General features: G+C 40.3%; 1 protein-coding gene across 2 annotated transcripts in view; it reads left to right on the forward strand.

Annotated features, from left to right (window-relative positions):
- The window catches only part of LOC124001534 (long-chain-fatty-acid--CoA ligase 1-like), a 44948-nt gene extending 40104 nt beyond the window's left edge, over positions 1-4844 (forward strand). For both annotated transcript variants that reach the window (XM_046308385.1, XM_046308386.1), the window contains exons 18-21: positions 515-658; positions 887-988; positions 2561-2632; positions 2862-4844. In XM_046308385.1, the coding sequence (XP_046164341.1) occupies positions 515-658; positions 887-988; positions 2561-2632; positions 2862-3002 (459 nt within the window). In that variant the 3' untranslated portion in view covers positions 3003-4844. The remainder of the gene's footprint in view (positions 1-514; positions 659-886; positions 989-2560; positions 2633-2861) is intronic.
- Positions 4845-18843: the final 13999 nt, after the last annotated feature.

Genomic DNA, 18843 nt, shown 5'->3' on the forward strand with positions numbered 1-18843 from the left:
CCTATGGTGGGGGCTTTCTGTGACAATTATGCCAGAACGTTCACCACACATGAGGTGAGGAGTGAAATATGCCAATTAGGAATAAAGGGGTGATTAGGTGGCTATGACGGAATGGGGGCAGCTTGGGAATTTAGCCATGACAATGGGGCTAATACCTCTCCTCATACGGTAATTGCAATTGGATTTTTAATGACCAGAGGGTCAGGACAACGTTTATCGTCCCATCTGAAAGACGGCACACTATGCAGGGCAATGTCCCCTTCACTGCCCTGGGACATTGGATCTCCTTAGCGCTTCAACACCACTGCCAGCAGCATCTGGTATCCCACCCAGGGATCAATCAGAACTGACCCTGCTTAGATGATGACATGGGTACCAGGCAAAAGAGCAGACACTGGCCCACCCCTGCTATTGGGCCTCAATATATGACGGACTAAGAGTAGGAAAGTAGTAATGGGGCTAAATCTGATGTAGTTGATCACTACGGAGTTAAGTTTGTTTACTCTACTTTCAGAATGGCATTCTGAAGATTGTGGACAGGAAGAAGCACATCTTCAAGCTGGCTCAAGGAGAGTACATTGCCCCGGAGAAGGTCGAGAACATCTATATCCGGAGCGACCCGGTGGCCCAGATCTTTGTCCATGGCGATAGCTTGCAGGTGTGTGACAAACCAAATACTTTCTATTGAAGCACTTTGTTTGTGGTTGGGTATGTACGTGCATAACGTTTGTGGCTGTATACACAATTTAACTGAAACTTGTTTGGGTTACACTTATGTCTTTCATGTATAAGCCACTGCTTGTAAATGTTGATACATTTGTAAATTAGTATAAATGCTTATGAATTGTAAAAACATAAATGTTTGACAATGTCTTGTTTGGCACAGGCATGCCTGGTGGGCATTGTGGTGCCTGATCCAGACTTCTTACCAGGATGGGCAAAGAAGAAGGGCATCGAGGGTTCTTATTTGGAGATGTGCGCAAGCAAGGTTAGCTAGCTTCAATGTTATGGCAGATTTACCATCTACTAACAGTGTATTTGGTGTCTAATTTCCACAGTCCATGCTCTTGAACTTCAAGTGTTGTCCTCAGAAAAATGTCACTGAAGCTTGAAGAGCCTCTAACAGTAACTCATTGACCAAACACACCAAGACAGTCGTGAAGAGGGCACGACAATGCCTTTTCCCCCTCGGGAGACTGAAAAGATTCAGTATGGGTCCCCAGATCCTCAACGTTCAACAGCTGCACCATTGAGAACCCTGACCGATTGCATCACTGCCTGGTATGGCAAATGTTTGGCATCCGACCGTAAGGCGCTACAGAGTGTAGTGCATACGGCCCAGTACATCACTGGGGCCCAAGCTTCCTGTCATCCGGCAGCATACCACTCTGCATACCACTGCTGGCTTGCTTCTGAAGCTAAGCAGGGTTGGTCCTGGTCAGTCCCTGGAGGGGAGACCAGATGCTGCTGGAAGTGGTGTTGGAGGGCCAGTAGGCACTCTTTCCTCTGTTCTAAAAAATATCCCAATGCTCTGTGTTGGTGCAGTCTTTCGGATGGGACGTTAAACAAGTGTCCTGACTCTGAGGTCATTAAAGATCCCATGGGACTTATCGTAAGAGTAGGGGTGTTAACCCCGGTGTCCTGGTTAAATTCCCAATCTGGCCCTCAAACCATCACGGTCACCTAATAATCCCCAGTTTACAATTGCCTCATTATTCCCCAGGTCGTGGCTGCAAATGAGAACGTGTTCTCAGTCAATTTACCTGGTAAAATAACGGATTAAAAAATCCAGGACCTATATACTAGGCGGTGTCAGAGGAAGGCCCAACAAATTGTCAGACTCCAATCACCCAAGTCATACTGTTCTCTCTGCTACCTCATGGCAATCGATACCGGAGTGCCAAGTGTAGGTCCAAGAGGCTCCTTAACAGCTTCTACCCCCAAGCTGTAAGACTGCTAAACGATTCATCAAATGGCCAGACTATTTACATTGTCCCCCCCCCCTCTGTTTTACACCGCTGCTACTCGCTGTTTATTATCTATGCATAATCACTACCCCAACCTACATGTACAAATTACCTCGACTAACTTGTTTTCCCTGCACATTGACTCTGTACCGGTAACCCCTGTATATAGCCTCATTGTTATTTTGGTTTAATTTTATTTCTTTAGTTTATGTAGTAAATATTTTCTTAACTCTATTTCTTGAACTGCATTGTTGGTTAGGGGCTTGTAAGTAAGCGTTTCACGTTAAGGTCTACACCTGTTGTATTTGGTGCATTTGACAAATACAATTTGATTTGGAGTGTAAAGCCTTAGAATAAAGCAATGTATTGGACATGCTAGCGTGGATATCGGAACAAGGCCAATCTCATCTCAAACACTCATCAGTTTTTGTTTGTACTGAAAGTGTCCAAGAAAATGGGACAGCTGACATGCACATTTTTTGGGGGGGGGATTGTATTCACAATAGAAAAAAATACTTCAAGATAGTTTGAGTGAACTATCCCTTTTAAGTACTGCCATTAAGATGACTTGTCTAAAATGCCTGTCTTTCCAGGAGTTGAAAAATGCCATTCTGGAGGACATTCTGAGGCTGGGGAAAGAAGGGGGGCTGAAGTCTTTTGAGCAGGTAAGGCATCCTTCCTAAAGCTCCACACTCTCCTTAGGCACCATTTAGACAAGGTAACATTCACAAGCGATATTGGTGCCAAAATGTGCATGATTATAATGCTGCCTCTAGCCCAGAGTACTCTTGGATAAAAAACAACTACATTTTCATCTCAATGGGACACGGCTTGTTAAATAAACGCTAAATTCATAAGGGGAATAATGAAGAACATACTCTCTGTCCCGTGCAGGTGAGAGATATCTCGCTGCACACGGAGATGTTCTCTGTCCAGAACGGCCTCCTGACGCCCACACTCAAGGCCAAGAGGACCGACCTCCGCAGTCACTTCCAAGAGCAGATTGACCTGCTCTATGCGACGATCAAGATGTGAACCCCTGGTTGAGGGGAAAGGGAAGCAGAGGGTGACGATCATCTGGAAACCATAGTCCGCTCTACTTGAATGTAATGCTCCTCGGATGTGGTGATTGACGACGGTTGTGCCCTCCCTTGTCTACTGTGACAGTGTCTTTGGTCCCCTTGTGATTTAGAGGGAGGGAGACGGTTATGTTAGAGGCCTAGACCGGGATTTGTACAAATGCAGGTAGACCCTGCACTGTGATTAGACTTAGGCATTTTTATACATTTTTTTTCAGACGTTCATGGCACGCTGTGTTTACGGCAAACATGATCATGTCAGCACAAACACTTTTGGAAGTAAATTGCAGTGCACAGGTTGTTTATCTACATTTGTTTATCTAGGCTGTAGTGAAAGAGGGAGAGATTCATGCCTTACTGTCCATGTGACGCTCTGTGTCAACCATTCCTGTCATCCATTTCAAGTGCCCATCGAGTCGTCTGTTTGGAGTTTCTCGACCATCTCACGGTCGGTAGTCCCTCAATTGTCAGTTTCAATTAACTCATTTTTACTAATCATCTCTAAATTCTGACAAACTTTAGATTATTATTTTTGTTATGTTAATACCACACATGCAGATGTTTCAGTATCACCCTTGATTAACTTGAGAAATACAGTAGCTATTTATAGCAGTCTATTTAATGTTTATCTTAATTTAATTTGATATTTAATATAATTGAATGTTACTGTAAGTAATGTGTCTGTATAAGGGGGGAAAAAATCATGAGGACATCAATGGGTCATGGTTTATACAGGAAGTGCCATGTTTTCTTTTTCTCTGCATACCAACGTTGTACTGTCAGAAGGCCTAGTCTGAACCTTTCTGAAACGTTCCAGATCTATTTCACACATGACAAGTAGGAAGACGTCCATTCAGAAAGGTGTTATGATTTTCTGAACCGCTAATGGTACAAAAGCCTGGCAAAGGAAACAAGCCTCCCACACAGCAGGGATAAAAGACAAGGTTGTGTGTTTTCGTTCTGGTATTGCACATGCAAAGTGCCACCGATGTTTCTGCTTTTACACAAACATTTATTCCGTAAGTGTCCTTAACTACAGTGGCCTCAATGTGCCAAAATGCACGTGCTGGTACCTGTCCTATCCACAGAACTTAGTCCTGTCGGCCAATTGGAATCTGGGTCGTAATTCTGAAGGCAACAATCAGTAGCCAGCTGCCCGATTCTCTTTCAGAAATGTGCACTTTTTCACATAAAAGGAATAATTGGGTGTAAAGAAATTATGCAAGGTCTCTAGCTAGCCCATGCTTACACATCCAATGCTTTTAAATGTTTTCAAATGGAGGTGGTAAAACTGACCTTTGTCCAATTGAACTGCACACTCACCATCCATTTGAAGATGTTTGCTCCCATTTGATGCCTAATGAAGGATACCCTGGAGAAAGATCAGGTTAAGCTGGTTTAGACCAGTACCAAGCCATGGCTCACTGGCCCCTTGCAAGCTTACTTTTGTGTACAAAATGTACAAGATTTGTGTTAGGCCTAACCATTTACCTCTATAAGGAACCACATTAGACATTTGTCTCCTTTGCAATCTAGCAAGGGTCCTTTTGTGAATTCAGGTTATTTAACAATGAATTAAGTGCTCATGATACACGTTGACCTGTTTGTTAACATTGTTCTGTACTGGGTTTCTGCTTGGATCACGTTATCGAGACACCGTCACAGATGGCCAATACTAGGAACTTGACCTCTCTTTAAATCGACTTAACAGTGTTCGGTTTCGATGTGTTTTGTACAGGAGTAGAAACCATACCTTTTCATTTACTTGACTGTACCAAATAAACACTTGGTCCCTGCACACTCTGATTTAATCTTTTTTTTGTATACGGACATTCTTTGTGATGTACGCAATACGGTAACTGATTTTAAGTCATCACAAATGTTAAACTTTATAAGATGCATGGTTTTATTTAGATTCCCATTAGCTTTTGTAGAAGCATCTGCTACTCTTCCTGGGGTCCACAAAAATACATGACAGTGACACCGATAGACAAGGACAGTCACAATAGAAATACAGCACAATGTTACCTCACAGTCCCCACCGTTCCATAACATGTCTAATCCAGTTCCTAAAGGTAATTTTACTATTTGCTTGAGTGTTTGGAGTTCCATGCGATCATGGCTCTGTATAATAATAATAATAATAATAATAATAATGCATTGCTGTGATTTCGTTTTGGACTTGGGGACTGTGAAGAGACTCCTGGTGGCATGTCTTGTGGGATAAACATGGGTATCTGAGCTGAATGTTATTTGATTATAAAGACAATCTGAAGTTTTCATTGCAGTAATACTTCTCATGAAACCTAGAGTAGTTACTCTATCATGAACCCTCGACCAGGATGGACTGGCATGTTAGTTCTATATGTGCTGCTCTGTGTTGAGCCAGCTGCAGCTTTCCGAGGTCTGTCTTTGCCGCACTTGACCATATTACCGGACGCACAGTAATCAAGGTGGGACAAGACCAGAGCCTTAACAACTAGTACAGTTAGAATTTTGTATTAAAATCCAACCTTATTTTTACAAGACACACCCCCTTCCCCATCTTCACAACTTTGTCAATATGACTTGACCATCCAATGTTATATACCTAGGAGTTTGCTTCCTCAACTTGCTCAGTGGTCACACCCTTTATGCACAACTCCAGTTGAGGTTTAAGTCTTAGGTTCTGAACCAAATAAAATGCTTTAGTTTTATGTATTTAAGACCAGTTTATTACTAACCACCCATTCTGATACTCTTTAGAATGTCAGTGAGTTCACTGGCTTTGGGTGCTGACATGTTAAGTGTGGAATCATCCGCATACATAGTCATTTTAGCTTCGTGTAAAACCTGTGGCAAATCATTTGTAAAAATAGGGAAGCGTAACGGCCCAAGACAACTGCCTTGAACACTGGGTTCTATTGGATAAACAACTCCAAGCAGGTGCTGTAAAGTCATAGCAAGTGAGTTTCTTCAATAACAATTTATGATCAATAAGAAAGGCTGAACTGAAATCTAACTATACAGCTCCAACTATCATATTCATTTATTTTAACCAATCTTTCATTTGAGTAAGTGCAGTACAAGTTGAGTGCCCTATATCTGAAATTCAGAAGTTAACTTGTTCTCTGAAATTATATTGTGTGCCTCAGTTGGCACTTGCAATGCCAGGGTTGTGGGTTCGATTTCCACGGGGAAACCAGTACAAATTAAATTAAATATCCACTCACTACTGCAAGTCTCTCTGGATAAGAGTCTGCTAAATGATTAAATGTCAAATGTATTTGGTCAAACACAATTCTCTCCATCAGTTTACTTAGAACAGGTAGCAAACTGATAGGACGGTTGTAAGAGGCAGCAACGGGTGCTTTACTATTTTTAGGCAGTGGAATTACTTTCGCTTCCTTCCATGCCTGTGGACACATGCTTGATGACTCAATTTGCAGATAAATGGTTTGCAGTCATATGTTTATTATAAAATCACTCACAAAATAATCAAGAACAAACAAGTACCAGAAAACGGGTAAGGAGTTGGTAGTTTATCAATGTCCAGTTATCAGAAACATACTACCAAGCTATATACAATTCTACGCTATCAGAACAACCAGTAGGGCCGGCATTCAATGCAAGGTGCATTATTGTGCAACGCCCTACACAGCCGATAATGCTCTTTTTAACAGCATATTCACAGACATTTGTGGAGATTTCCAGTTTAACCGTAAATTACCTTTAAAAGTATGTTATAGTGCGCCACGCTGTATCGCAGGGGTCTCCCTCCTTTTCTACCATTAGAGCTACTTTATTTAAATGTATTTTTATAGATTTTTTGTTTTCATTCTCAATTACAATTGTTCATGGAGAAACAAAATTGTATGTTCTATGTCAATGCTTAAATCTGGAAGAAAACATTTAATTGCGCATCTAAAGCGTGAGGAACGTGCCGTCTAATGTGTCAGTCTAGCGACGGTTCTGTACTGCTGCTGCTCATTTCATGGCAAAGTTTGCAAAAAACAAATAATTGATACAAATGATATACTACTGATAATTGAGAAGGGTTGGGGAAAGTATTTGTCAACCCACAAGACAGTTATATCTGGCTACACACGGAGTGATAGACAAACGCACGACACAGACAGACTAGCAATATTCCTGGAAATTAATTTGGCAGATATTGTGTTAGGTTTGGGTTTTTAAGCCAATAGTGGCTGACCAGGGGTGGGATACTGTCAATTTTGCATCGACTAGATAGTAGCTGGGAGCTTGTGGTGTCTGATACTTGTGAGATTTGTTTGACAGTTTGCGAGGAACACGTGAAAATTGCATGTACTTTCAGAATTGTTTGGCGAGCTACTCACAGGTGGGCTGCGAGCAACTGGTAGCTTACAATCGACCTGTTGGAGAACCCTGCTATAACACACCTTGCATTGAATAAGCCTAGGTCATTGGGAAAAAAACTCTGTTTATAAAGTGCATTAACAGCCAGTAATTGAGGATTGTACTGAATTACTGTATTACAAATTAGAAATGAACTGTTGGACAAGTATAACCTCCCTCTAATGCGAGGCAAATGGTGGTTACACCAGACACTGACAACCTTAAGGTATCTGTGACCAACAGATACAGACAGTCATGTGAAATCCATTCTTCCATGCTGCTCCTGGAGATTCACAGGCTGGCAGGCTTAATTCAACTAAGCATCAAGCCCTTGAATCAAATCAAATCAAATCTTATTTGTCACATGCCCCGAATACAACACGTGTAGACCTTAGAGTCAAACGCTTACTTACAAGCCCTTAACTAACAATGCTTTAAGTAAAAAAATAAATGTAACAAGTAATTAAACAGCAGCAGTAAAATAACAAGTGAGGTTATATACAGGGGGTATCGGTACAGAGTAAATGTGTTGGGGCACCGGTTAGTCATATACATAGTAGTTGAATGGGGTGGGTTCCGTCTGAGCTGGAGCAAAAGCCAGCTCACCCTTTGTCTCCATGAACAGAACTGAAGGAAAATGCACTTAGCACTAAGTGGCCCGACAAGCACAAATCTTTGAGGGACTCAAACTCAGTCATGGTTTGGAGCAGAAGCTCATCTGGGACATCATCCTCTGCCAAATCGCCTGATCTTCTCTCGACATCCTCCAGGTAGGCCTGGTCATCTAGCTCATCTCCCCAAGGATCGCAGCCTTCTCCCTGGGGAAGTGTTGCTGCCGAGCCCACCTGGTACTTCTCCACTGGGGGTGTCTAGCTGAGCTCAATGTTCCCCACATCGTCCATCAGATACGCCTGGTCCTCCTCATCCTGCCGCCAAATAGACAAACAAACTTTTTACCTTCTACATTTTTCTGTTACTGTGGGATTCTTTTTGAGTTACCAATTCATGTAGCCAGAGGAAGTCAGGTACCCAACAGAGTCAGGTACTGGAGATGTAATTTTCTATTAAAATGGCAACAAGTGTGACTGAGATGAATCAGACTTTTGTAGCAGTAAGAAGAACAGGTGCAGAACTCACCATTGTAGCTGACGAAAATGTCCTGTGGTAATAGGTTCAAAAGTTATTTAAATTAATGACATACTGGTTCCAAAGTCATTTCAATTAATGACATACTGGTATACCATTCACCTAGAACACAGGCTCTCGATTGTGGTTATAAGATGACTTGTGTCAAAACTATTATTATAGTATATATAGTATATACTATCTATTTTATTTAATCAAAGTCATTACTATTTTAGTGTTCACCAGCGTGTACTGGAAGCTCTTGCAAACAGGGTCGGGACACTTCTGGTACCAGACCTCTAAGATCTACCAGTGTTCATCTGTTAGAGGAATTTAATTCCTATATGTTCATTAACCAATTCAATTGTAACCAAGAAAAACACTTTGTCCGTTTCTAATAATTTGTAAGGTTCTTATTTGCATAAAATAGACAAAGATCAGTCTCAAAATTAATCAGTAGCGTTTATTTCCGAGAGCTCTGCTCAAAATACCATGTACATTAGTTTATATACCATTCTAACCTACGCACATACATACACACTAACATTTGGATTCTCTCTTTTTCTACTGAAGTCTCACCACAATTTATTACCACTTAGCTGACAGTTCCAGACCCCCCAGATACGGAGAACCTGGAGGGGCTCTCCCTGTCCTATCTTATCTCTCCAGAGTTATAGCTGGGTCGGTTCAAACATAGGTTAAGGACCCTCTTTGTTTTCATTAGGCACACACATGCATTGCTCTCTTCCCCCCTCCAACCTAGTTGGAGCTGTGTTTATTATTTTGAATTACACCTTATTCATGCTACATAACCTCTAATCCCTAATGGTTAAGTTTCTGGGTAGAAGTGTTTAATCATCTATCTTCAACCTTGATAAAATATCTAAACATAATCTCAAAAGTCTACCCTAAATTCCTTATGTTCTCTTGCGTCCTCCTCACAACACATTGGAGAACGTCCTAGTGGAGGAACCAGATGCATTTTGAGAAGGAGGTTGAGGAATCAAGGAAAGGAGGAATCAAGAAAACCAAAGTGTATCAATATACCGACAAGAGACGGGATTAAGTGCTCTAACAATGGGGGCATTGTCATTCGGAAAGTATTCAGACCCCTTGACTTTTTCCACCTTTGTGACCCGATTCAGGAAACTAGGCGCATGTTGCAAGTCACGACTTCACAGGAGGGCTGTTTGAACGTTAAAAAAAAATGTTTTAATCCAAATGTGTTTTTTGGCAGAAATGCCTTCTCGAACATGTGAACATGTGCCTAATATTAAACTTGTATGCCATCTGTAAATACAAATAAAATTGTTCAATTACGAGCCTAGTTGGTTTATTCACAGACAAACGAAACTCTGGGGGCAGTATTTCATTTTTGGATGAAAACTGTTCCCGTTTTAAACAAGATATTTTGTCACGAAAAGATACTCGACTATGCATATAATTGACAGCTTTGGAAAGAAAACACTCTGACGTTTCCAAAATGGCAAAGATATTATCTGTGAGTGCCACAGAACTGATGCTACAGGCGAAACCAAGATGAAATTTCAAACAGGAAATGCCCCAGATTTTGGAGGCGCTGTGTTCCAATGTCTCCTTATATGGCTGTGAATGCGCCAGGAATGAGCTTACACTTTCTGTCGTTTCCCCAAGGTGTCTGCAGCATTGTGACGTATTTGTAGGCATATCATTGGAAGATTAACCATAAGAGACTACATTTACCAGGTGTCCGCCTGGTGTCCTCCGTCGAAATTGGTGCGTAATCTCCAGCTGCATGTATTTTTCCATGTGGTTCAGAGGAGAAACCAAACTTCCATGAATACTTATTTTCCACCATAATTTGCAAATAAATTCATAAAAAATTCTACAATGTGATTTTCTGGATTTATTTTTCTCATTTTGTCTGTCATAGTTGAAGTGTACCTATGATGAAAATTACAGGCCTCTCTCATCTTTTTAAGTGGGAGAACTTGCACAATTGGTGGCTGACTAAACATTCTAATCTAATCCATTTTAGAATAAGGCTGTAATGTAACAAAATGTGGAAAAAGGGAAGGGATCTGAATACTTCCTAATGCACAGTATATCAGTACATTTGTAACAACAAAACATTACGTTACTTCGATTCGATCAAATAAGCCTCAAGTAGCAAATTAGCAATTACATTTTATGTTGACCAAACTCAACACTCTTCCATTTACCTCTATACATAAAATCCCCACTTCCACTGCTTAACGCTATATTTTCACACGGACAGATATCTCGCTTCGCCTCTTCCTCTCTGGATTCACTCACAAAGGGCTTTATCAGGATGCATTTAAATGGCTTCCTCTCCTTCAACTTCACTGATCTGAAAGAACAGGATAGGTGGAAAGAACATGGTGGCCACCTATAGGGCCATTTGCTTTCACCTGTCCAGTTCTTTTAGATCAATGCTTAATACAGTAAGGAGAAAAGGAGAGGAAAGAAGGATGACACTTTGGACTACTAAGACAAATAGATCCCAAAAATTCCAAACTAGACACTCACATGATGTTGTTGCTTTTGTGAAACCGGTCCACACTCTGACATCAGCTCTACTTTAGGATGCCGTAGACAATTAACTGCTCTGAGACAAAGTAGTTCCACCGTTATATGCCTGTTGGAGAAAATATTGGAAACTTTTATATTTCAACACAGCAACTTGGTTAATTTGATACACTTACATAACTTTGTAATTCAGCAGCAGTTTGATTGTTTTATTACATACAGTGCATCTAAAATAATACATATACAGTATTTATCTAACATCTGATGAAAACGTACTTCCTTAGATGCCATCCTTTGCTGTCATCAAGGCAAAGGGTGGCTACTTTGAAGAATATAAAATATATTTTGATTTTTTAAACACTTTTTTGGCTACTACATGATTCCATATGTGTTATTTCATAGTTTTGATGTCTTCACTATTATTCTAGACAATAGTAAAAATAGAGAAAAACCCTGTAATGAGTAGGTATGTCCGAACTTTTGACTGGTACTGTACACATCTTTGAGTTTGCACTTTTGGGACTATTCCATTGGGCATGCAGGCTTCGTCAAGCTGACCTCAAGCATTTTAAGGAATATGACATATGTATTTGACCCAGTTCTGGAGATTTCTCTGCCAATGTTAAACTGCTGGCTGAAACTAGTTTTGACTGAAAAACACAGGTGTTATTGAACTGAATAGCATTTCTGTCTTCTATGAAAGATATTGTTTTGTTTGTCATCCTTCAATGTAAGACTCTTTGGGAGGCTACCAGTGTTCTCCGCACAAAGAAGTGGACAACTCCCGTTCTTTCTGTGGGGATTTACAGTTAGGTCCATAATCATTGGTACCCTTGATAAAGATGACCATAAAAAGATTGTATTGTATGTTCAACATTTTTTTTTAAATTATTTTATACTAATACAACTGCACAGAGAAAGATATTTTGTTTAATAAAAAAAGATTGGGGTCAAAATGATTGGCACAACTGTTTTCAATGCTCTAGCACCCTCCCATTGTGAGGATAACAACACTGAGCCTTTTGAGAGTGTTTAATGAGACTGGAGAACATGTTGGGAGGGGTCTTAGACCATTCCTCCATACAGAATCTTTCAAGGTCCTTTATATCCTTTGTCTGCTCTTATCAACTGCCCTCTTCAATCCAATCTTATCAAACATTTTAGAATGAGGCTCAGTGTCGCAATCCTCACAAGGGGAGGGTGCTAGACTATTGAAAAGAGGGGTGCCAATTACTTTGACCCCCTAAATTTAAAAAATGTTGTATAACTTGTTAAACAAAAACTCTTTCACTGAGCAATTGTATTAGTATAAAATATAATTTCCCCATTTTCCGCAACATGCAATATATCTCAGTATTTTTATTATTTATTTTATAGTCTTTTTTACTCATCTTTATCAAGGGTTGCCAATAATTATGGAGCTGACTTTTCTAAACCCCAAAAGACACCTATTATTTTTGTGTCTCTGAACTCTGAATTTGTTTCTTAGTTACTAATTGCGTTAAATCTTTTGGAATTATAAGATAAAGTGTTACCAAAATTTGTTTTAGAACATCAAAGGACAGACCTTTTGCCACTGTCCTCTGTGACTCCCCTCACGTCATTCTCAAAATCACTTCCCCTCCTATGCACGCTCATCACTGGCTGCAGAATAAATGGATAAATTGCCCTTTAAAAAAAGACTAAATACATACTTGATTGACTGATGAGATATTTTTTTAATCAGCATGAGCCAACATTGATTAGATAACAATGCATTTTCTACCTCCAATATAAAGCAATAATATTGTGAAGTTGAGTTTAATATCTATACTGAACAAAAACATATTTGCAACATGCAACAATTTCATTGATTTACAGTTCATATGAGGAAATCTGTCAATGTAAATAAATTAATCAGGCCCTAATCTATGAATGTCACATGACTGGGAATACAGATATGCATCTGTTGGTCACATATACCTTTAAAAAAAATGGGCCTCACAATGGACCTCAGGATCTCGTCACTGTATTTTTGCGCGTTCAAATTGCCATTGATAAAATGCAATTGTGTTCATTGTCCGTAGCTTATGCTCGACCATACCATAACCCCACTGCTACCATGGGGCACTCTGTTCACAACGTTGACATCAGCAAACTGCTCGCCCACACGACACCATACACGTGGTCTGCAGTTGTGAGGCCGGTTGGTTGGACGTACTGCTAAATTCTCTAAAACGACTTTGGAGGCGGCTTATGGTAGAGAAATTAACATTTCATTTTTAAGCAACAGCTCTGGTGTACATTCCTGCAGTCAGCATGCCAACATATTTTACTTCAGCTCATGAAACAAGGGACAGACACTTTATATTTTTCAGTGTATATATCTCTATCTATTGTCTCATTTCCACTTTACATCAGAGACCGTAGGAGATTACTTACCGACATGTAGGTTATCCTTACAATTTGCATTTGGTCAAATCAAATCAAATCCAAGTTTACTTGTTACGTACGCCGAATACAACAGGTGTAGTAGACCTTACGGTGAAATGCTTACTTACAGGCTTTAACCAACAAATACAAAAAATGTATTAGGTGAACAATAGGTAGGTAAAGAAATAAAACAACAGTAAAAAGACAGGCTATATACAGTAGCGAGGCTATAAAAGTAGCGAGGCTACATACAGACACCGGTTAGTCAGGCTGATTGAGGTAGTATGTACATGAATGTATAGTTAAAGTGACTATGCATATATGATAAACAGCAAAAAAACATCAGCAACAGTGTAAAAAGAAGGGTTGGGGGGGGGCACACAATGCAAATAGTCCGCGTAGCCATTTGATTACCTGATCAGGAGTATTATGGCTTGGGGGTAAAAACTGTTGAGAAGCCTTTTTGTCCTAGACTTGGCACTCCGGTAGTAGAGAGAACAGTTTAGGGCTGGGGTCTTTGACAATTTTTAGGGCCTTCCTCTGACACCGCCTGGTGTAGAGATCCTGGATGGCAGGCAGCTTAGCCCCAGTGGTGTACTGGGCCGTACACACTACCCTCTGTAGAGGCCGAGCAATTGCCGTACCAGGCAGTGATGCAACCATGCTCTTGATGTTGCAGCTGGAGAACCTTTTGAGGATCTCAGGATCCATGCCAAATGTTTTTAGTTTCCTGAGGGGGAATAGGCTTTGTTGTGCCCTCTTCACAACTGTCTTGGTGTGTTTGGACCATTCTAGTTTGTTGATGAGATGGCAACTGAATTTTTCTTCTGTACTGGATTTAAGGTTCAATCCCATACACCTCCTCCAGCTTCTCACACACATACTGTAAACACAATAGAAATATTAATAAACATGTTGAAGTATGTACCATCAACATTAAAGGGGCAATCTGTGATTGCTACATCAGTTTTTGGACTTTTAAATTAATTATATATATAAATATATATATAGATTTTTGAAGAATATAACTTATGCCTGATGAGCTTAGTCCAGCTGTATTTGTATTTGTATTTATTATGGATCCCCATTATCTGCTGCCAAAGCAGCAGCTACTCTTCCTGGGGTCCAGCAAAATTAAGGCAGTTTATACAATTTTAAATCATTACAATAGATTCACAGATTTCACAACACACTGTGTGCCCTCAGGCCTCTACTCCACCACTACCACATATCTACAGTACTAAATCCATATATATGTGTGTGTGTGTGTGTGTGTGTGTGTGTGTGTGTGTGTGTGTGTGTGTGTGTGTGTGTGTGTGTGTGTGTGTGTGTGTGTGTGTGTGTGTGTGTGTGTGTGTGTGCGTGTGTGCGTGCGTGCGTGCGTGCGTGCGTGCGTGCGTGCGTGCGTGCGTGCGCGCGCTCGCTCGCGCATGCATGTGTCTGTCCCAATGTTTGTGTTGCTTCACAGTCCCCGCTGTTCCATAAGGTGTTTTTTTTATCTGTTTTTTAAATCTAATTTTACTGCTTGCATCTGTTACTTGATGTGGAATAGAGTTCCATGTAGTCATGGCTCTATGTAGTACTGTGCGCCTCCAATAGTCTGTTCTGGACTTGTGGACTGTGAAGAGACCTCTGGTGGCATGTCTTGTGGGGTATGCAATGGGTGTTCGAGCTGTGTGCCAGTAGTTTAGACAGACAGCTTGGTGCATTCAACATGTCAATACCTCTCTTAACTAAAAGTAGTGATGAAGTCAACCTCTCCTCCACTTTCACCCAGGAGCGATTGACATGCATATTTTTTGAGAGTGGCTAAATTAACATTTAATTCCTCAGAATGTACAGCAAAAAAAACATCCTTCTACAGATCACTTTTGGACCACATGTCCACATGTTACTGTCATAACAATTACCTAACAGATGTCATAAACAGTCTCGACAGCTGGTTTCACCTTAAGGCAAATTACTTGACATTGTCATGCCACAAACCATGAATTTGTTTAGCCAGTTTGCCTAGCCAATAGGCTGATCTAAACATTGTGTGTCATGTCAGTGTAAAGTAAATTGTCATAACAATGACATAAATAACAGCATAAACAACATATTTGACCCAGGTATATTTTGCACTTGAGAGGGAAGGAAGCATTCAATGTTTGGATGAGGGAGTCCACCATGCACTTCCCATCAAAGACAGAAAAGCCAGTCAAAATACAGCTCGCGAATAGCCCCCTCTGGGATCACCTCATAGCAATGCATCAGAGGTTGCCTGTAGGTACTGATTACAGTTGAAATTGAAAAGTAGTACCACTGGTTAACAATCTTCAGTTATGACAAATAGGACTTTCTTATTTCTTAACTGCCTCTGAAGGTATAAATAAAGTTGTATTGAAGTGAATGGTGTAACCTTATACATACCTGTAGTAATGCCATAGCTCACTGTAACTGGTGACCAGGAAGATCCTCCCACCCATCTTGGCCTGTTCCTTCTCAAGTGCAAACACGTGTACGTCCTTTGAAGTAGAGGGCAGTCAAAACTACAGTTAGCTGAAAACAAATGTCATTTTTGGGGGGTTATTATGACACATGGATGTGCAATGAAACACACACGTCACACAAAAAGGAACAAAGTCCTCCGGACATACAGTAGCCTGCTCACAGATCTGTTTGTGTCGTCTTGTCAAATCCTATGGTCAGTGTTAAACATGACAGCACAAACCGATATGGCACCACGTTACTGCAGAGATGCTGGTGCGTACCTCTCTGCAACTCTGGGCAAAGTTGATAGCCATACATTGACGGGGGAAGAGCTTCCATATGGAGGATGGCTGCCATGGCCGGGACAGCCTTGGTTTGAAGCGATAGGACAAAGGCCACTGCTGGAAGGACTGAGCTAGTTGTTCCACCTTCTTCAATCTGTTTCCCCAGTCACCCCTGTTCATCTATGTGATGCAGGCTGCCACCAATCATTTCTGCATGTAAGAAGAAAAAAACTGTTTTATTTGAATACTTTAATGTAGTTGTGTCAGTGTTTTTCATATCTAACTTTAACAATGATCAATACTGAAGGCATTACGATAGACCTATGGATCCATCTCTGATTTTGCATTCACAAGAATATGATTGTGAAGCCCCATCATTATTGGGCCTAGCAGAGAATGGATGAGATGTGGCTGGAGAAATGTAGCTAGGGCCAACATTCAAATTCAGACACATTGGATGCAAGGACTGACAGGCCATGAGAATGACAAGATTGTTTTCGTGAAATTCATAATTTTGTTTACAAGCATTCAATTGTGTATGAATTGGTACTAATTAATTGTGTATTACAGCCTGATTTAAATCAGACTAGCCATACACACTACACATTTAGCCAGAGTTGAGTGTAATATGTACCAGTAATGTTGTTAATGTTAGTACCACTAAAATGTATATTAATATGTCAAATCTGCTTAAACGTTTGCTAAACTAAGCTAACGTTACATAATTCGATTTACAGCAGGAACTGAATCTATCTTTTTAAATATTTTTTTATATATTTTTTTTTATTAACAACAAATCAATACATAAAGCACATGAGGGAACACAAGCATACATAGATTACAAACAATGGACAATCGAGCTAGGGGGTACAATATCACATTACAATTACACAAGGACCTTAAGGGACATGCATATACTTACAATTCTAACAGCTTTTTTGTTAGTAGAGCATTTAACCGTCTTAAAATACAGTTCAATTTCTTTTTGTAGGATACGAAAATGTGGTCTTCTGTTTGTAAATTTACAGTTGTGTATATGAAATTTGGCCAAAAGAATAATGAAATTAATTACATAAAAATGATTCCGCTTATTTCTATTGTATGTAAAGAATCCAAACAGTACATCTCTCCACAATAGTGTAAAATCTTCATAAATGTGTTCAATTATAAACCTACTGATGTCTTGCCACAGTTTTATTACATGCATACAATGCCAAAAAAGATGCACAACTGTTTCTGGGTGGTCATTACAAAAGGAGCAATTTGAGTTTTTTATTTATTTCACCTTTATTTAACCAGGTAGGCTAGTTGAGAACAGGTTCTCATTTGCAACTGCGACCTGGCCAAGATAAAGCATAGCAGTGTGAACAGACAACACAGAGTTACACATGGAGTAAACAATTAACAAGTCAATAACACAGAGAAAAAAAGGGGAGTCTATATACAATGTGTGCAAAAGGCATGAGGAGGTAGGCGAATAATTACAATATTGCAGATTAACACTGAAGTGATAAATGATCATGTACAGGTAGAGATATTGGTGTGCAAAAGAGCAGAAAAGTAAATAAATAAAAACTGTGGGGATGAGGTAGGTGAAAATGGGTGTGCTATTTACCAATAGATTATGTACAGCTGCAGTGATCGGTTAGCTGCTCAGCTAGCTGATGTTTGAAGTTGGTGAGGGAGATAAAAGTCTCCAACTTCAGCGATTTTTGCAATTCGTTCCAGTCACAGGCAGCAGAGTACTGGAACGAAAGGCGGCCGAATGAGGTGTTGGCTTTAGGGATGATCAATGAGATACACCTGCTGGAGCGCGTGCTACGGATGGGTGTTGCCATCGTGACCAGTGAGCTGAGATAAGGCGGAGCTTTGCCTAGCATGGCCTTGTAGATGACCTGAAGCCAGTGGGTCTGGCGACGAATATGTAGCGAGGGCCAGCCGACTAGAGCATACAAGTCGCAGTGGTGGGTAATATAAGGTGCTTTAGTGACAAAACGGATGGCACTGTGATAAACTGCATCCAGTTTGCTGAGTAGAGTGTTGGAAGCAATTTTGTAGATGACGTCGCCGAAGTCGAGGATCGGTAGGATAGTCAGTTTTACTAGGGTAAGCTTGGCAGCGTGAGTGAAGGAGGCTTGAGTTGATGTTTTCCTTAAACTTCTTCATATAGTGGTTGGCAGGATAATATTTATGAATAATTTTAAAGGAAACTTCCTTAATTTTATTAACAAGTAGGTATGTTTGTGGCAACATCCAAACTTTTTCCAACAGATATTATCAATAAATCCATTCCAATAAGGCATGACATAAGGTATAGATACAACATCCTGCTGAAACAAGGATCATATCGCTCTGTTGTTGAATGGGCCAAAAGAGAAACAAATCTTTCCTACTGATGAGTCAACAGGGTCAATAGAAGGTAGGCTCTGAGGGTCAGGTCTTGACATGTTCCTGAATAACATAGCAACACCTGAGGGAATGGCATCTAAAACAATTGCAAAATCTTTAGGTGTTACAGGGACCTTGTAAAGTGATAAGAATTCTTTATAACTGAGTAAAAGACCCTCTGCATTTACCAGTTGGCTCACCAATAGGATATTAAACTGAATCTATCTACTT

The sequence above is a fragment of the Oncorhynchus gorbuscha genome, linkage group LG17 (assembly GCF_021184085.1).
Source record: "Oncorhynchus gorbuscha isolate QuinsamMale2020 ecotype Even-year linkage group LG17, OgorEven_v1.0, whole genome shotgun sequence".
Classification (NCBI taxonomy): domain Eukaryota; kingdom Metazoa; phylum Chordata; class Actinopteri; order Salmoniformes; family Salmonidae; genus Oncorhynchus; species Oncorhynchus gorbuscha.